The 19,963-nt window shown below is 42.5% G+C and overlaps 1 protein-coding gene across 2 annotated transcripts in view; it reads right to left on the reverse strand.

Annotated features, from left to right (window-relative positions):
* The window catches only part of LOC124036314 (phosphatidylinositol transfer protein beta isoform), a 45,343-nt gene that overhangs the window by 8,923 nt on the left and 16,457 nt on the right, over positions 1-19,963 (reverse strand). For both annotated transcript variants that reach the window (XM_046350739.1, XM_046350740.1), the window contains exons 3-8: positions 12,577-12,722; positions 12,265-12,356; positions 9,322-9,329; positions 8,965-9,039; positions 8,676-8,759; positions 3,392-3,469 (exon numbers count right to left, since the gene is read on the reverse strand). In XM_046350739.1, coding sequence (XP_046206695.1) covers positions 3,392-3,469; positions 8,676-8,759; positions 8,965-9,039; positions 9,322-9,329; positions 12,265-12,356; positions 12,577-12,722 — 483 coding nt within the window. The remainder of the gene's footprint in view (positions 1-3,391; positions 3,470-8,675; positions 8,760-8,964; positions 9,040-9,321; positions 9,330-12,264; positions 12,357-12,576; positions 12,723-19,963) is intronic.

Consider the following 19,963-nt stretch of genomic DNA (forward strand, 5'->3'; position numbering starts at 1 on the left):
GGGAAACTTTCACACGGTGAAACTCTGAGGGCTCTTTTGCTGGTGGAGATTCCAACTTGTCTGCCATTAAACAGTGTGATCCTGGGCCTGTTTGTACGGCTGTAGATGAGGGGTTAGGGAGGAGACCACTAGTGTCTCTGGATGAGCAGTTTTCATTACCTCTCACTTTTTTACAAACAAATACCTCCCAGACTCATTTTACTGAACTGTTCCTAGCTCAAACTAAGATACCACACACAGACCCCGGGGAAGACAGCCACGTACACACACACCCTCTCCTGGCTGGCTGAAGAGAGAGAGTATGAGGACGTGGGCTGAGACAGGAGGGCCTAATCTGACCTGATCCCTTGTGATTTCTATTAGGTCCAATTAGAGCAGGGAGAGCGGTGATTTGTCTTCATCAAACTGCAGCCTACAGCTCTGCCACTCAGCCCTCCCTCTTCTCCGCCCTGTCTGAGGGACTCCTTCTGTCTCACACACACACACACACGCTTGTCCAATACTAGCCATACACTCCATGGCCAATTTATTACCCCGTTTGTGAAAATGATTTGCTCCTACAGACAGTGAGTTACATTGAGTGGGATGCTATATATAAAGGAGGCAGACAGGCATCGAGGCTTTCAGTTACTGTTCGATTGAATGCTAGAATGGGCAAAACAAGTGACCTTAGTGGATTTGAGCATGGTATGATCGTCGGTGCCTGTTCAAGTAGCTTAGATGCAGCCGGGCTCCTGGGCTTTTCACGCACAACAGTGTCTAGTGTTTACAGAGAATGGTGTGACAAAAAAAAAAACATCCAGTCAGCAGCAGTCCTGTGGGTGAAAACAGCTGGTTGATGAAAGAGGTGTTCGGAGAAAGGCAAGAATCGTACAAGCTAACAGGCGGGCCCACAAACAGGAAAATAACGGTGCAGTACAACAAGTGGTATGCAGAACAGCATCTCGGAACGCACAACTCATCGGTCCTCGTCACGGATGGGCTATTGCAGCAGACGACCACACCAGGCTCCACTTCTTTCAGCTAACAACTAGAAGAATCGGACCCAGTGGGCACGCGATCACCAACACGGGACAACTGAGGAGTAGAAAAACATTGCCTGGTCTGACGAATCCCGGTTCCTGTTCAGTCATGCTGATGGCAGTCAGAATTTGGCATAAGCAACATGAGTCCATGGCACTATCCTGCCTAGTGTCAACGGTACAGTGGTAGCAGTGGTGTAATGGTGTGAGGAATGTTTTCCTGGAACACATTAGATCCCTTGATACCAATATACAGGGCCTTGCGAAAGTATTCGGCCCCCTTGAACTTTGCGAACCTTTGCCACATTTCAGGCTGCAAACATAAAGATATAAAACTGTATTGTTTTGTGAAGAATCAACAACAAGTGGGACACAATCATGAAGTGGAACGACATTTATTGGATATTTCAAACTTTTTTAACAAATCAACAACTGAAAACTTGACCGTGCAAAATTATTCAGCCCCTTTACTTTCAGTGCAGCAAACTCTCTCCAGAAGTTCAGTGAGGATCTCTGAATGATCCAATGTTGACCTAAATGACTAATGATGATAAATACAATCCACCTGTGTGTAATCAAGTCTCCGTATAAATGCACCTGCACTGTGATAGTCTCAGAGGTCCGTTAAAAGCACAGAGAGCATCATGAAGAACAAGGAACACCAGGCAGGTCCGAGATACTGTTGTGAAGAAGTTTAAAGCCGGATTTGGATACAAAAAGATTTAGCAAGCTTTAAACATCCCAAGGAGCACTGTGCAAGCGATAATATTGAAATGGAAGGAGTATCAGACCACTGCAAATCTACCAAGACTTGGCCGTCCCTCTAAACTTTCAGCTCATACAAGGAGAAGACTGATCAGAGATGCAGCCAAGAGGCCCATGATCACTCTGGATGAACTGCGGAGATCTACAGCTGAGGTGGGAAACTCTGTCCATAGGACAACAATCAGTCGTATATTGCACAAATCTGGCCTTTATGGAAGAGTGGCAAGAAGAAAGCCATTTCTTAAAGATATCCATAAAAAGTGTTGTTTAAAGTTTGCCACAAGCCACCTGGGAGACACACCAAACATGTGGAAGAAGGTGCTCTGGTCAGATGAAATCAAAATTTAACTTTTTGGCAACAATGCAAAATGTTATGTTTGGCGTAAAAGCAACACAGCTCATCACCCTGAACACACCATCCCCACTGTCAAACATGGTGGTGGCAGCATCATGGTTTGGGCCTGCTTTTCTTCAGCAGGTACAGGGAAGATGGTAAAAATTGATAGGAAGATGGATGGAGCCAAATACAGGACCATTCTGGAAGAAAACCTGATGGAGTCTGCAAAAGACCTGAGACTGGGACGGAGATTTGACAATGATCCAAAACATAAAGCAAAATCTACAATGGAATGGTTCAAAAGTAAACATATCCAGGTGTTAGAATGGCCAAGTCAAGGTCCAGACCTGAATCCAATCTAGAATCTGTGGAAAGAACTGAAAACTGCTGTTTAAATGCTCTCCATTCAACCTCACTGAGCTCGAGCTGTTTTGCAAGGAGGAATGGGAAAATATTCCAGTCTCTCGATGTGCAAAACTGATAGAGACATACCCCAAGCGACTTACAGCTGTAATCGCAGCAAAAGGTGGCGCAACAAAGTATTAACTTAAGGGGGCTGAATAATAATGCACGCCCAATTTTTCAGTTTTTGATTTGTTAAAAAAGTTTGAAATATCCAATAAATGTCGTTCCACTTCATGATTGTGTCCCACTTGTTGTTGATTCGTCACAAAAAAATACAGTTTTATATCTTTATGTTTGAAGCCTGAAATGTGGCAAAAGGTCGCAAAGTTCAAGGGGGCCGAATACTTTCACAAGGCACTGTAGCAACATTTGAACGCCACACCTTGTAGAATCCGTGCCCCCAATAATTAAGGCTGTTCTGAAGGCAAAGGGGGTCCGACCCGGTATTAGATGTGTAATAAACTGGCAATGAGTATATACTGTGTGATTGTGCCACGAGTATACCACCCCCAAAACAAATCCATATTCATTTTGGTAACATTACTTAAAGTGTTATATTTAAGACTTGGAACCAGTTCAGGGAACAGAACCCAAAAACCTGATTATTTTTTGGAAGAAAAACTGAAAACCGTTTTTTTTTTTGATAAACAGAATCATAACCGGGAATGATAGTGAGACAGATTATTTTAAAAGCATGGGATATGGTTAATAACGTTCTGAACTTTATTTAGCTGGTTAGAACGGAACACAATTATGTTTCTGTTCAGAACAAAACGACTGAATTAATTCAGGATCCAACCCGTGGTTACATTGCCAACAAGCTCTTCCCCTCTAACCCAGAGCGTTTCAGTGAGAGGTGTACCTTCCAATTAGGTCCCAGGGGCCCTCTACCAGTCTTAGCTGACTTGAACAGAGCAGGATCCTCCTCTGCCTTGTAGTCCTGGAAGAGAAGGATGACAGTTAAGACTAATAAATCAGAACAAACAATTCCAACACATCTGCATTCAACATTAGTGATAGAGGGCCCTTTAATCCCCCTCTAGCCCATGTGTCTGTGGGGTGTATGTGAGCGCTGGCCCTGCACTAATGTTGACCGCCCTCTGGGCAAAGGGGCAAGGGGAGGCTCTGCCATGGTAAGTCTCCCAGGCTAGGTCTGCCCCCCACAACTAAGCCTGGCAGTCCCTTTGTCCTGGCCCCAGGATGCAACACCAAAGTCCAGCCCTGTGCCCTGCCCAGTTCATGACCTGCACCCTGTCTGGGCTGAACTGGGTCGGGTCTGTGGTAAGGGATGGGGAGGCTGTCAGGTTGGAAGTTGTTGATGCCACCAGCAAATGGCTGTGCTGAGATTACAGATGGCAGGAGGACGCTGGCTGATACCCGTGTTTGCGAGTGTGTACGCATGATTGCATGTAGGGCAGCTGCCTGCCGACAGCAGATGACCTAGTGGCCCTTGTCTGACTCCTCCTTCAAATCAGGGTCAGGCTGAGGAGAGACTGCTCCTAGGCACAGGGCGATCCTACTCACGTCTTGTGACACACTGTATCATGATGCTGGGGGCACAGTGGCACTACTAAACCTCTTCACTACCACAGCCAAACATACGGTTCTAACTAACTCACTAGTGCAGAAGGAGAGTAGATTCACACTCCAGTAGCATAATGCACAAGCAGAACACACACACACACACACACACACACACACACACACACACACACACACACACACACACACACACACACACACACACACACACACACACACACACACACACACACACACACACACGTTGTTACGATGCCAGAATTTTGACTTCGATACCAGGTTTAGTACCACAATACTCGATAACATCACAACACTCAAAACGATACCACGGCACAAAAACGAGACATATTAGCTAAAGCTGCAGAATGGCACCTGATGCAGACAGAAACTCAGCTGCCGTTCGGTTCAATCGTTTGAGTTCAATGTTATTTTCAACTGTTTTATGTCAGACAGCCATGTATGCATTTAAATTAAAACTACCCAAAACAGATTTTGGTATTTGTTTCATTAGTACATTGTTGACATAAGTCTCAATGTTTTGCACATCATTAAATCAAGTTTAAGACATCCAACTTTCAAAACACAAAATCTGGCCCGTATGTTACGGATACAGTTATCCTGTGTGTGTGTGTATCCTGTGTGTGTGTTTCTTTTCTCTCCTTCTCCCCTCACAGGTGAAAATCATCACTCCCCAATCAGTCAACAATCAATCATCAATCAGAAGACACACCTCCTCCTATTTCCTGACCTATCACAGTTCCTTCCCCATGGTTTAAAAAACCCCATCATTTGTTTGTTCTAGAGCTCAGCTCCATCTCTAGCTCAATCTCTCTGTAAATGCCATGTCTGTAGGTCTCTGTTTCACTCTCGCTTTATGTCTTAACCTCTCTTTTGTTTAAGCACCTCCATAGCACTTTGTCATCACCTGTGAGTATTGTTTTTGGTTATGGTGTTTGTTTGCTGGTGGGAAAAGGGGAAACCAAGACAAGTCGCCCATGGGCATACACTACCCGTAGGTGAACTTTGTTAAATACACTAGTTAGAACTGGGCGGACCACCCACTGTATTTTTGGTTAGTTGTTGTTAAAGTAGGCTAGTCTAGCTTAGGGGTGTGTTTTTGTATATTTATTGTTTCTTTCCTTGGGTCCAGCACAGCCCCTTTTCCTGCTCCCCCCATTACCTTGTGTTTATAAATAAACCTAGAGTTTGACGGTAGATTTCTGTTGTCGTGGTTATTTCGTGCACACTTTTACTTTGTCACAATAATAATTTGTCGTGGTTATTTCGTGCACACTTTTACTTTGTCACAATAATAATTTGCATGAGTTATGTTACGGGTCTCATTACCATCCCCCCCCTAGACTGTCGGACCAAAAGGGATTCGTAACACCGTATGATGCATTTTGATGCAAAACACATTAGTGGCCAGATTTCTGTATTGTGAAAGTTACATATCATTACATTTTTGGTGGAGTTTTGCTTTAAATGAACCAATTTGACTGTTTTTACCAATCTAAGCTAAATAATGGTAATCATTTATTTGAATGGTAAATCTCTTGATAAACTGGATAAATCTAGATGTACCCACCCTAGTCCTTTCACAGTACAGGTGAATGCATATTTCAATAGGAGTGTGTGCATGCATTGAGTTATTGAGCTTGTTTTGGCTGATTTCCTAGAGCTACAGATGACCAATATGTTTCCGTTCAACAACATCCGCATAGTAGTAGCTTATTTTATAAAAGTGTGAATCTTTTTAACCAGTGATAACTATATGTACGAGCTATGAGTGGTGCTGACTGTCGGAGCCCCAAGTTAGCAGAGGCAATAAGCCTTCGACTGAGGCAATCAGCTTTGAAAATCAGAATATTTTTGAATACCAAGAAAGTACTAGGGTAGTGAATTGAGGTTAGTTTCAGCTGTAAGCTAGCAGGGAATGTTAGCCTAAAAAACTGGAAGCTACCAGTATCTTATTGCATTGTAAAGTGTTCTAGCCTGTATAGACATTGTTTTGCGAACGGTAATGACCCGTTTCGACATGCCATGTTGCATTATTCAAGTGTATTTACTTCTGTGCAGTATGAGTGGAGAGCGTAACATGATGCAGCCCAGACTCCCAGTGCAGGCTAGCATTGAGTTCGTGGCGCAGGCACGGTGCGCTCCGTGGGGGACATCAGCAGCGCTGATGCAGACTTGATCCATGAGACACATTTGATAGAAGTATTGAAAGTAACAAATTCTAGTATCGAACCGTTTTTCATCTTCTAGTTTCGGTATACCATGCAACACACACACACACACCTAATTGTCTTACTCTCTTCTGGTTGCATTATTCACTATAAAGAGCTCAGAGAGAGAAGTGCAAAGTCAACTGGTGTGGAAAAAAATTACAAAACAAATAAACAAAACGCCTTTCAAATAAATTACCAACAGCTCAAGGGCCCAGCAATTTTAAATAAATCATGATGCGCCCGCAGCTAAAAGCTGCTTTTCAGGGCTATCAGCCGACAGCAGGGAGCCAAACGAGAAAAAAACGGGAGAATCACAAACACACTTATTCATTAGGCCGTTTTAATGCAGAAAGCTCCTTCACTATAACAATATACTGTGCTGCTTTAATGAGTCTGTGAATCGATGTGCCTGGGCCGAGAAAGAGGAGCTGCTGCTCACTGAAGGTGTGTGTGTGTGTGTGTGTGTGTGTCACTGACCAGCGTATGGAGCGCTGTGAGCCTTAATTACACTAACAAACTCATCTGTGGTCCCTTGGGGGCCCAGGTCTTGCAGTCATGCCTGAGGCACAGAGCTGATAGGGCCCTCAGACACAACACTCCTCCAGCAAGGCAAACACATCCGCCTCGTTAGACACCTACCACAAACACACTACTGCTACTCAGGCAAATAACCGCACACACTTCACTTACCAACAGACTCTGTGAAATGAGGCAATGCCATGCTAAATAATAGCAATGAACTACCCACCATTGGTACAAGGAACCCTTTGGATTTGAAAGGAAGAAACTTAACCATATTAAATATAATTGCAGAGCTTCCAACGTCATAGTGAATTGAAGGGTTTCAGAACCTGCAGAGAAGAAACTCTGCACCATAGTTTCCTCCCTGGTAGGTAGTGCTGGGCGGTATACCGTATTTTACTATATACAGGTATATTTGATGCACGGACCGGTTTGGGTTTTCACTTTACCTTCTACAGCGGTATTTCAATGTTTGGTTTGTTAAAGGTGATACGCCACTCCCACGCGTGTCATGTACATTTTTATAGTTTACTCTGTTTGCTACTTGAGTCGTCCTCTCCTACTGCATGCTGCTTCCCCATGCGCCTCCGACACCAAGCCCTGCCCCGTCACTCAAAGAGAGCAAGTTGTTGCTTTTAGTGATGGGAAGTTGACTCTTTTTACTGACTCGGATCTTTGATCCCATATGTACTCAGTCGGAGCAAACGTAGATAGCTAACAAAGCTGGCTCTCAAGAGAAGACAGGCTATGTGCACACTGCCCACAAAAAGGTGGCAACTGAGCTGCACTTCCTAACCTTCTGCCAAATGTATGACTATTAGAGATTATTTCCCTCAGATTACACAGACCCACAAAGAATTTCAAAACAAACCCAATTTTGATAAACTCCCATTTCTATTGGGTGAAATACCAGTGTCCCATCACACCAGCAAGATTTGTGACATGTCACAAGAAAAGGGCAACCAGTGAAGAAGAAACACCATTGTACATATAATCAATGTGTTTATTTATTTTCCTTTTTGTACTTGAACTATTTGCACATCTTTACAATACTATATAGACATAATGACATTTGAAGTGGCTTTTGAAACTTGAGTGTAATGTTTACTGTTAATTTTTGATTGATTACTTTACCTTTATTTACTATCTATTTCACTTGCTTTGTCAACGTAAACATGCCAATAAAGCCCTTTGAATTGAATTGATAATAAAAACTCATATTACATGTAACATCTAATTAGGGTCCACTGGGAAACACTTGACCAACACTTTGGTTCCTACCCTGTGACAATTTGTCCATGGCTTTTTAATTTGTTGTCAAACAATGTATTTAAAGTGCTGCCCCCTATATTCCAACTACATAATTAGAATAATTACTATATTTTCATGATTCCAACAGTACACCTAAGTGCTTTGATCTAATTTGCAATAGGCCTAGATTTTTTGCCCATATCATCAAGCCCTACTATATAAAGCAAACAGAATGGAGAAAACCCCATTGAAATAAATTAGGATGTATGTGTTGCCACCCTAGGGTCAGGTGCCACTGAAAGCATATTTAGAACTTTATTAATAAAAAAACAAAAAAACAACAGTCCCAAAAATGTTGTGTGTCGTGATAGGATATTTTGGCCATACCACCCAGCCCTACCGGCAGGTGAATACAAAACATCAACTCGGGAAAAGATTACCAGGAATGTGTGTATTTGCCGTTTTAGTGTCAGATCTGAGCATATTCGGCTTGCTTAGCAATGCCAAGTCTCTCCACATGATGTTGCCAAACAGTACTATCCAGGGCTTTATTGAGTGTGGGACTGTGGCATGACAGCAGTATCAGAGGGGAATACTCACAGCAGGGGCCACTTGTTCTCCATCTGCAATGTCAATGGGCACCACCTCCACGCTCTTCCATATGGGCGTGTCCAGCTTGTGCACCTGCCAATCAAAGCCAGGCATAAGCATGCAAGCTACAATTTAAAATGTACACTTCAAACTCGATATTAGCTGACACTTCATCTGAGACACAATTCATAGACTTCTCTTTATAAGAATCTCACTGTAAATGCAAATGGTCATTAATCAAACTAATTTTGAATTTTAAATTTACATTTAAGTCATTTAGCATGACAAAGTTACTCACGTTTTCTAATGTGCCAAGGTCAGGTTTGTGCCATGTCTCAATCTTAATGATGAAGTCATCTTTCATATACTCATTCTGGAGGAAGGTGGTGGGAAATCATTAAGCTCAAGGCAATAAAACCCTCTAAAGTACCTAGTAGATTTACATTGCTAGTAATGTCCACAAGAGGGACCTCCTACCCAATAAATATGTACATGCATTGGCTTAACTGCTACATTTCTCATAATTGAAGCAGTGAGTTATATTCAAACACTGACGCACATTCACACAGACGAACTATCCACCCACCCACACGCACGCACAAACGACCATACAACCAGTGAGATGTTTGAGGGAGGGTCATTTGAAGCTACTTACCGTTACAACTGGCCCCAGGCGAAGCATGAGAAGACACCAAAGAGATGAAATTGTTAGATATTAATCCAAAACAGGAAAAGAACGAACACATCATTAAACAACTTTGTTTTAAATCACTCCATTTCCGAGTGTTGTCAATTTAGTCATAGTCTTTTCTTTGGAGCACTACTGTCAATGTTGAGTAAGGACAAGCACCTGATTATGCATAGAAGTAGGCCTACAGACTGCCTGGCCTGCGCGCAAATGTAGACATATGTGCCCATTTGGGGGATCTGATAGAATTTCTGATTGGCTTAACGCACCATCACTAATGAGCTGTGGACCATCTCAAAGTCATGTTTTCACCTCAAACAGCAAGCAAACAAATTCTATTTTTACATCCATTGAGAATGACAATAGTTCCTCAATGCATTTGAAAAATCTTTCCAGCTCTCTCCCTTTCAATAACCACTCAGCGTGAAAGGGGAAAATGTAATGGTCTGATCGAGGTTTATCTGATGAACTCTTATCCCTTGCACAAAATAGCCTACAGCTGTGTCTCTCCTGAGCTCACTGGCGCAGGATACTGAGGGCCCAGAATATTTTACACAAGTTTGCTAATGGGAGCTTGGGCTGGACCCAAGTGGACAGTTGATACCTGCGGCTGCAATGTTTTTATTTGTTGGCTTTATGTAGGCTATTTTTACATAGCTGGCAATATAAAGTTACTTTTTAGGTTTGTATCATTTTCATTTGGATAGAATTTTTATTAACCACATGAATGATTTAGATACGAAGGCGTTATAAAGTAAATTGATGAATGAAAATGTGCATATAACTGGCACGCAGATAGGTAGAAATTGTAAGATAACTTGGCATTCCATATGAGAAAGGTTGCCGTGTAGCCTGTACCAGCAACTTCAGGAGAGTAAACAGCAGAATCTGCGAAAGCGTGTAGGAGCGGGAGGAAGAGGGTGAGTCAGGTTAAGGTTTTTCCTCTTCTGGTTATCTTGATCCCTCTTGACTAATTTGTGCTATCTTCTTCAAACAGCACCAGACAATTATATACAGCAGTTGATTTTATTAAAACACATGAGAGAAAAAATATATATATATATATATATATATATATATATATATATATATATATATACACACACACACACACACACACACACACACACACACACACACACACACACACACAGTGGGGCAAAAAAGTATTTAGTCAGCCACCAATTGTGCAAGTTCTCCCACTTAAAAAGATGAGGCCTGTAATTTTCATCATAGGTACACTTCAACTATGGACAAAATGAGAAAAAAAATCCTGAAAAATCACATTGTAGGATTTGTAATGAATTTATTTGCAAATTATGGTGGAAAATAAGTATTTGGTCACCTACAAACAAGCAAGATTTCTGGCTCTCACAGACCTGTAACAACTTATTTAAGAGGCTCCTCTGTCTTGTTACCTGTATTAATGGCACCTGTTTGAACTTGTTATCAGTACAAAAGACACCTGTCCACAACCTCAAACATTCACACTCCAAACTCCACTATGGCCAAGACCAAAGAGCTGTCAAAGGACACCAGAAACAAAATTGTAGACCTGCACCAGGCTGGGAAGACTGAATCTGCAATAGGTAAGCAGCTTGGTTTGAAGAAATCAACTGTGGGAGCAATTATTAGGAAATGGAAGACATACAAGACCACTGATAATCTCCCTCGATCTGGGACTCCATACAAGATCTCACCCCGTGGGGTCAAAATGATCACAAGAACAGTGAGCAAAAATCCCAGAACCACACGGGGGGACCTAGTGAATGACCTGCAGAAAGCTGGGACCAAAGTAACAAAGCCTACCATCAGTAACACACTACGCCGCCAGGGACTCAAATCCTGCAGTGCCAGACATGTCCCCCTGCTTAAGCCAGTACATGTCCAGGCCCGTCTGAAGTTTGCTAGAGAACATTTGGATGATCCAGAAGAAGATTGGGAGAATGTAATATGGTCAGATGAAACCAAAATATAACTTTTTGGTAAAAACTCAACTCGTCGTGTTTGGAGGACAAAGAATGTCGAGTTGCATCCAAAGAACACCATACATACTGTGAAGCATGGGGGTGGAAACATCATGCTTTGGGGCTGTTCTTCTGCAAAGGGACCAGGACGACTGATCCGTGTAAAGGAAAGAATGAATGGGGCCATGTATCGTGAGATTTTGAGTGAAAACCTTCCATCAGCAAGGGCATTGAAGATGACACCGCCTGGGCAACGAAGGAGTGGCTTCGTAAGAAGCATTTCAAGGTCCTGGAGTGGCCTAGAAAATCTTTGGAGGGAGTTGAAAGTCCGTGTTGCCCAGCAACAGCCCCAAAACATCACTGCTCTAGAGGAGATCTGCATGGAGGAATGGGCCAAAATACCAGCAACAGTGTGTGAAAACCTTGTGAAGACTTACAGAAAATGTTTGACCTCTGTCATTGCCAACAAAGGGTATATAACAAAGTATTGAGAAACTTTTGTTCTTGACCAAATACTTATTTTCCACCATAATTTGCAAATAAATTCATTAAAAATCCTACAATGCGATTTTCTGGATTTTTTTTCTCATTTTTTTCTGTCATAGTTGAAGTGTACCTATGATGAAAATTACAGGCCTCATCTTTTTAAGTGGGAGACTTGCACAATTGGTGGCTGACTAAATACTTTTTTGCCCCATTGTATATAGATATATATCTAAAAATACACATTTAAAAATGTTGACCAATTGATTGGTTGAAAGAACATACGATTTTCAGTGGACCAAGATGTTTTTCTGTTGGGGACAGCCCTAAACTCATGCAAACAATACCAACAATGAGTCAAATTAAAATGTCTAAATACAGAAGGCTGTGGGTCAGAGTGCAGGCAGGACAGGGGAGGGGTGGAGGGAAGGGCCGGGGCAGAAGAGGAGAGAGGACTCACTGGTTCGGCAGTAAGGGTAAGCGTTCCAGGCCTTTTCATGGAAGACCAGAGAGCCCTCAGGAGCAATCATCTTGACAAACGCAGGGACTTTACTGTGAAAGCCAAGAAGAGGGGAGGAGTATAGATGAACACACACATAATCACTAACTCCAGTCATACAGGTTCTACAGTGTGATATCTTAATGTCATGGTCTTGAAGGCCTCTCGGGTACTATAAACCTACAGTAAGACAGGGATGACTACACTGCCACTTGGTGGCAAGATAGTGATGGAGCACTTGGAACATACTGTGTGTGTGTGTGTGCCTCTTACCTCTTCAGATGGTAGATTTTGTGTGTGTACTGTCCTTTCTCACCATCCTTCTCATAGGGTTCATTCTTGAGGACCTCAATGCCCTCTCCTCCACCCGTCTCATTCTTACTGGCCACTGCTACAGAGTACAACTGGCCCACTTGATACTGAAACAAACACACGTTACCGTACCATTACAATACAACAAATACTTGCACTCATGCAGGTCAAAAAGAGTCTCGAAAACCAGACTATAGGCAACAGTGACTTATGTTTTTAAGTTCATCGGTATTGGCTTTTTTTGGCCCTCCAATGAATCGGTATCGATGTTGAAAAAAACAAAAATCGGTCGACCTCTAATGTAAACTTCTGACCACTGGGAATGTGATGAAAGCAATAAAAAGCTGAAATAAATTCACTACTATTATTCTGATTTTTCACATTCTTAAAATAAAGTGGTGATCCTAACTGACCAAAGACGGGGAATTTTTACTTGGACTAAATGTCAGGAATTGTGAAAAACTGAGTTTAAATGTATTTGTCTAAGGTGTATGTAATCTTCAGACTTCAACTGTAGGCAGTGACATAGATCCTCTATGCCTAAAGAGTGTCATTGAAACCAGGCCCTATAGTCACTGTGTTGCCTACGGTCGGGTTTTTCCGAGACTATATAAGACATGGATAGCAACTAAGAACATAAGGAATAAATAAAAACATTAGTTATGGACTATCAGATGACAGAGAGTGCTCATGTTGAATAAGAGCTTGACTAACAGGATGGCAGTGTCCAGCATCATACAGGGTTATCAAAGTTGGGAGAGACATGGTGGCCCCTACTAGCATCCCCAGTCCCCACAAGGGCCCGACACAGCCCAACAGAGAGCCGCTCTTCATGGTTTTGATTTAATAGGATTAGGGGGAGGGGAGTGTGAAAACAGCCACAGTGGGGGGCTACAGTACTGGAGGGTCTACATGGCTGGCTGTGTGACTGTGCATTTGTGTACAAAAGAAAGATTGTTTGAGACAGCCAGCATGTGTCAAGCGTTTGTCATCTTTGGGGACTATAAAAACGTCACTGCATGCATTCAGTGTTCATTGTTTCAACATGGGTATTGTGCCAACCAAAAACAATGTATGTTTTATGCATCGTCTCCTAACCACAACAAGCCAGAAGAGTAGATGCTAAACAAACAAATTGTCCAGAGAACAGAGCTCTGATCAAGAGTTTTACTGTCCGTCTCCTCTCTGTTCTGGGCCCTGTAGAGGGCAACACATTCCTTTCACATCAAAAGGCATTCCCTCTTACTCGCCCAAAAGCATGCAGTGACACACACACACACGCATGCATGCACACACCAACTGTTAATTAACCAACATATGGCCCCAGGTTAAATGAGACATTCAAATTGTCCTGAATTAGACAAAGTCATTTAAACAAGCACCCAGTTTTTCAACTAGTTGATCACTGTTCATAAACATTTGTGTAATTAATGAAACAAGCCATTCCTGATGGTGCTGCAGGTCTGTTTTTATGCCATGCTTATACTGTGGAAACTAAGCCTGTATCAGATCAACTCAAATCAGTATCTGAAAGCCAGGGTATTTTTGTTTTGTTCCATTTACTACCAGTCTTCCAGAACGTTTTCCGCATCACGGTAGGGTAGTAATTACTGAATGCAGTATTTATGACTGTGCATCGCGCTACTACTGCACATTTAGCCCTTCAGTCAGCCATGACATTGGCATGCTATTTTCAGCTCTTCAAATAGCAATTACAGGCGCACCTAACGGAGGAGCTAACACAGATCAATGTGAACAGTCACCAGAAAACATTTTTGTAAACAGAATCCGTTAAAATCAGTTATATTATGGCGAATATCAGACTTCTTTCACGGTTAGCCAAAAACTACTTGAAAAGCAGCCCGTTCGCTGTTGTCTTTTTTTTATTTATGTACTGCCCTCTGCATCGCTGATTGGTGAAGAGCAATTTAAAAAAAATATATATATTACAGTGCATTAGCAAAGTGTTCAGACGCCTTGACTATTTTTGGATTTAATATATATTTTTCCTCATCCATCTACACACAATACCGCATAATGACAAAGCGAACACAGGTTTTTTAGCAAATTTATTGCAAGTAAAAAAAACTGAAATCCCTTATTTACATAGGTATTCAGACCCTTCGCTATGAGACTCGAAATTGAGCTCAGGCGCATCCTGTTTCCATTGATCATCCTTGAGATGTTTCTACAACTTAATTGGAGTCCACCTTGTGGTAAATCCAATGATTTGACATGATTTGGAAAAGCACACACCTGTCTATATAAGGTCCCACACTTGACAGCGCATGTCAGAGCAAAAAACAAGCCACAAGTTCAAAAGGAATTGTCCGTAGAGCTCCGAGAAATTATTGTGTCGAGGTACAGATCTGGGGAAGGTTACCAAAAATGTCTTTGGCATTGAAGGTCCAAGAATACAGTAGCCTCCATCATTCTTAAATGAAAGACGTTTGGAAGCACCAAGACTCTTCCAAACTGAGCAATCGGGGGAGAAGAGCCTTGGTCAGGGAGGTGACCAAGAACCCGACGGTCACTCTGACAGAGCTCCAGAGTTCCTCTGTGGAGATGGGAGAATCTCCCAGAAGGTCAACCATCTCTGCAGCACTCCACCAATCAGGCCTTTATGGTAGAGAGGCCAAATGGAAGCAACTCCTCAGCAAAAGTCACATGACAGCCCGATGGAGTTTGCCCAAAGGCACCTAAACGACTCTCAGACCATGAGAAACAAGATTCTCTGGTCTGATGAAACCAAGATTGAACTCTTTGGCCTGAATGCCAAGTGTCACGTCTGCAGGAAACCTGGCACCATCCCTACAGTGAAGCATGGTGGTGGCAGCAGCATACTGTGAGGATGTTTTTCAGCAGCAGGGACTGGGAGACTAGTCAGGATCGAGGGAAAGATGAACGGAGCAAAGTACAGAGATCCTAGCTGAGAACCTGGTCAAGAGCACTCAGGCTGGGGTGGAGGTTGACCTTCCAACCGGACAACTACCCTAAGCACAGAGCCAAGAGAATGCATGAGTAAGTTTGGGACAAGTCTCAATGTCCTTGGGTGGCCCAGCCAGAGCCCGGTCTTGAACCCGATCTAACATTTCTGGAGAGACCTGAAAATAGCTGTGCAGCAAAGCTCCACCCACAACCAAACAGAGCTTGAGGGGATCTGCAGAAAAGAATGGGAGAAACTCCCCAAATACAGGTGTGCCAAGCTTGTAGCATCATACCCAAGAAGACTCGAGGCTGTAATCGCTGCCAAAGGTGCTTCAACAAAGTACTGAGTAAAGGGTGTGAATACTTATGTAAATGTGATTTTTTTTTTTAATGTAAAAAGTGTTAAACATTTGCAAATATTTAAAAAATAAAAACAAACAACTTTTTGCTTTGTCATTATGGGGTATTGTGTGGAAATTGAGGTAAAAAAAAACAAACAATTGAATCCATTTTACAATAAGGCTGTAATGTAACAAAATGTGGAATAACTGAAGGGGTCTGAATACTTTTCCGAATGCAATATGTTTTGACTCTCCAGATATGCAAAATATTATTAGAATAGTGAAATAATCCTTTTAAAAATGCCCGTCCCTACTTAATAGTTCATTTTCTAATCATTTGAACGTACAGTGACTTCAGAATGTATTCACACCTGGACTTTACACATTGTGTTAGTGGGATTAAAAATGTATTTAAATAGTCTTTTTTTGTCAACGGTCTTCCCAAAATACTCAGTCAAATTGAAAGAAACATGCTAATATTTATACAAATATAAAATATGACAAATGAAACTAATACAGTATTATATTGATGAGAATTATTCAGCCCCCCCCCCCCCCTACAGGCTTCCTTCTTTTCACTCTGTCAATTAGGTCAGTATGGTGGAGTAACTAAAATGTTGATCCCTCAGTTCTATCACAGCCATTAAACTGTATTAAAGTCATCATTGGCCTCCGTGAATTCCCTGAGCGGTTTCCTTCCTCTCCGGCAAGAGAGTTAGGAAGGACACCTGTATCTTTGTAGTGATGCTGTACTGATACACCATTCAAAGTGTAATTAATAACTTTACCATGCTCAAACTGATATTCAATGCGTTTTGTTTTTTTACCCAACTACCAATAGGTGTCGTCCTTTGCGAGGCCTTGGAAAATCTCCTTTGTCTTTGTGGTTGAATCAGTGTTTGAAATTCACTGCTCGACAGAGGGACCTAACAGATAATTGAAACATGTGGGATACAGAGATGAGGTAATCATTTTTTTAAATGCACGCAATTTACTGTGACTTGTTAAGTAAATGTACTCCTGAACTTATTTAAGCTTGCCAAAAAAGGGGTTGAATATTTGACACAAGACATTTCAGCTTGTCATTTTCTATTAATTTGTAAAAATAAAAAACTATTCCACTGATTTTATTATTTTTTATTTAACCTTTATTTAACCAGGAAGGGCTCATTGAGATTTTAAATGTATTTTTCAAGAGCGTCCTGGCCAAGATAGGCAGCACCAAGTCATTACAAAAATTACAGACAAACATGAAAAACTACAAGTAATCTAGTAAAAACCATAGAATTCACAAGAGTAAAACAAAATCAAAAACAGCAAATTAAAAACATTGACAGGTCAGGGAATCAGTCTCAAGATCATTCATCAGTGATTTAAAAATACCAATCGGGACAAGTTCTTCTAGTTTAAAAGTATTTTGTAAGGCGTTCCAAGACGATAGCGCAGAGTACATAAAAGCCCTTTTACCAAATTCAGTTGGGACATTTGGAACAGTTAGCAGGATAAAGTCCAGCAAACGAAGAGAGTACCCACCACATCTCTGAACAATAAAAATGCACAAATAAAAAGGTAGTAAACCCAAAACGGCTTTGTAAATAAAAGTATAACAGTGCCTGAGCCCATGAGTGACTAGAGAAGGTGAGCCAACCCTGGCATACAAAGTGCAGTGGTGTGTAAGGGTTTTGCAGTTTAAAATAAATCTCAAAATGCCATGTTAAAGGGTGTCAATTGATCTCCATGCAGTATTGTGTGTAGGCCAGTGACAATAATATAAATTGAATCCATTTTAAAATGCAGGCTGTAAAACAAAATGTGGAAAAAGTCAAGGGGTGTGAATACTTGGAAGGCACTGTAACTACAATCCATCCCTCAGTGAACACACACGTCATTGCCATATAAGGACAGTGTGCAGAACATTTTATAACAGTAACCCATACAAACAAGAGCAACAAGTAAGCTACCTCCATCCTCTTCATACAAAGGAATCAAAATATTTACTAACACTGTCAGATTCCAATAACACTACTCAAATCCAGAACCATAGAGAGATCGAAAATAATGCTTTTCAGCCTAATCATTGATGGAAATACCAGTCGATGGAAATACATTTGACTGGTCGTGTTTATCGGTCTATAGGTCCATTTGCATTATGTTGTGGAATTCAATTGCAGTGCGTATATTCGTTATGCATCTTATGAGCATAAAATCTGTCAGTGCAAGAGCTGCTGCTACAGCGCGTCAATCAGCTCTTCCTTTGCTGCTGGAGTTAAACATGCGCTTTTACAAGCCCAATCAATGCACAACAACTCTTATTGCAATCACCTTATTAAAAGGTTGATGGCCATGATTAAAAAGAGCTACTATTTTTCTCACTCAACTGGTAAATGAAGCATGCTTCCCATTCGCTATTCAAGTGTATAGGCAATGGAAGGCAGGCTACATCAGTTTGTGCTGTTTTTCCTGCAGACTGAAAAATGTTCCGGGATTCTTCCGATGGCATTGAAGAGTACACCACATCAGTCACTGGTCTCATCAATGACGTCATCCCCACAGTGACCGTACATACATACCCCAAACCAGAAGCCATTGGTTTCCAGGCAACATCCGCACTGAGCTAAAGGGTAGAGCTGCCGCGGTCAAGGAGCGGGAGACTAAACCAGACGCTTATAAGAAATCCCGCTATGCCCTCAGACAAACCATCAAACAGGCAAAGCGTCAATACAGGACTAAAACGGAATCCTACCACACTGGCTCTGAAGCTCGTCAGATGTGGCAGGGCTTGCATACCATTACAGACTACAAAGGGAACCACAGCCATGAGCTGCCCAGTGAGACGAGCCTACCAGACGAGCTGAATTCCTTCCATGCTTGCTTTGAGGCAAGTAAAACATGCATGAGAGCACCAGCTGTTCCAGATGACTGTGTGATCACACTCTCCATAGCCAATGTGAGTAAGACCTTTAAAAAGGGTCGCAGGGCCAGACGGATTACCAGTACGTGTATCAGCATGCGCTGATCAACTGGCAAGCGTCTTCAATGACATTTTCAACATATCCCTGACCGGGTCTGTAATAACTACATGTTTCAAGCAGACCACCATAGTCCCTCTGCCCAAGAACATAAAGGTAACCTGCCTAAATGACTACCAACCTGTAGGACTCATGTCTGTAGCCATGAAGTGCTTTGAAAGGCTGGTCATGGCTCACAACACCATTATCCCAGAAACCCTAGACCCACTCCAATTTGCATACCGCACCAACAGATCCACAGATGATGCAATCTCTATTGCACTCAACACTGCCTTTTCCCACCTGGACAAAAGGAACACCTATGTTAGAATGCTATTCATTGACTACAGCTCAGTGTTCAACACCATAGTGCCATTAAAGCTCATCAATAAGCTAAGGACCCTGGGACTAAACACCTCCCTCTGCAACTGGATCCTGGACTTCCTGACAGGCCACCCCCAGGTGGTAAGGGTAGGTAACAACACATCTGCCACACTGATCCTCAACACGGGGGGCCCTCATGGGTGCGTGCACAGTCCCCTCCTGTACTCCCTGCAAACCCATGACTACACAGCCAGGCACGACTCCAACACCATCATTAAGTTTGCCGAAGAAACAAAAGCGGTAGGCCTGATCACTGACAACAGCCAATAGGGAGGAGGTCAGAGACCTGGCCGGGTGGTGCCAGGATAACCTCTCCCTCAACGTGATCAAGACAAAGGAGAGGACTGTGGACTACAGGAAAAGGAGGGCCTAGCACACCCCCATTCTCATCGACGGGCTGTAGTGGAGCAGGTTGAGAGCTTCAAGTTCCTTGGAGTCTCCAACAAACTGTCATGGTCCAAACACACCATTAAATTTGTGAAGAGGCAAGACAACGCCTATTATCTCTCAGGAAACCGAAAAGATTTGGCATTGGCCCTCAGATCCTCAAAATGTTCTACAGCTGGGCCTCCCGGGTGGCGCAGTGGTTAAGGGCGCTGTACTGCAGCGCCAGCTGTGCCACAAGAGACTCTGGGTTCGCGCCCAGGCTCTGTCGTAACCGGCCGCGACCGGGAGGTCCGTGGGGCG

Source organism: Oncorhynchus gorbuscha, linkage group LG05 (assembly GCF_021184085.1).
Source record: "Oncorhynchus gorbuscha isolate QuinsamMale2020 ecotype Even-year linkage group LG05, OgorEven_v1.0, whole genome shotgun sequence".
NCBI lineage: Eukaryota > Metazoa > Chordata > Actinopteri > Salmoniformes > Salmonidae > Oncorhynchus > Oncorhynchus gorbuscha.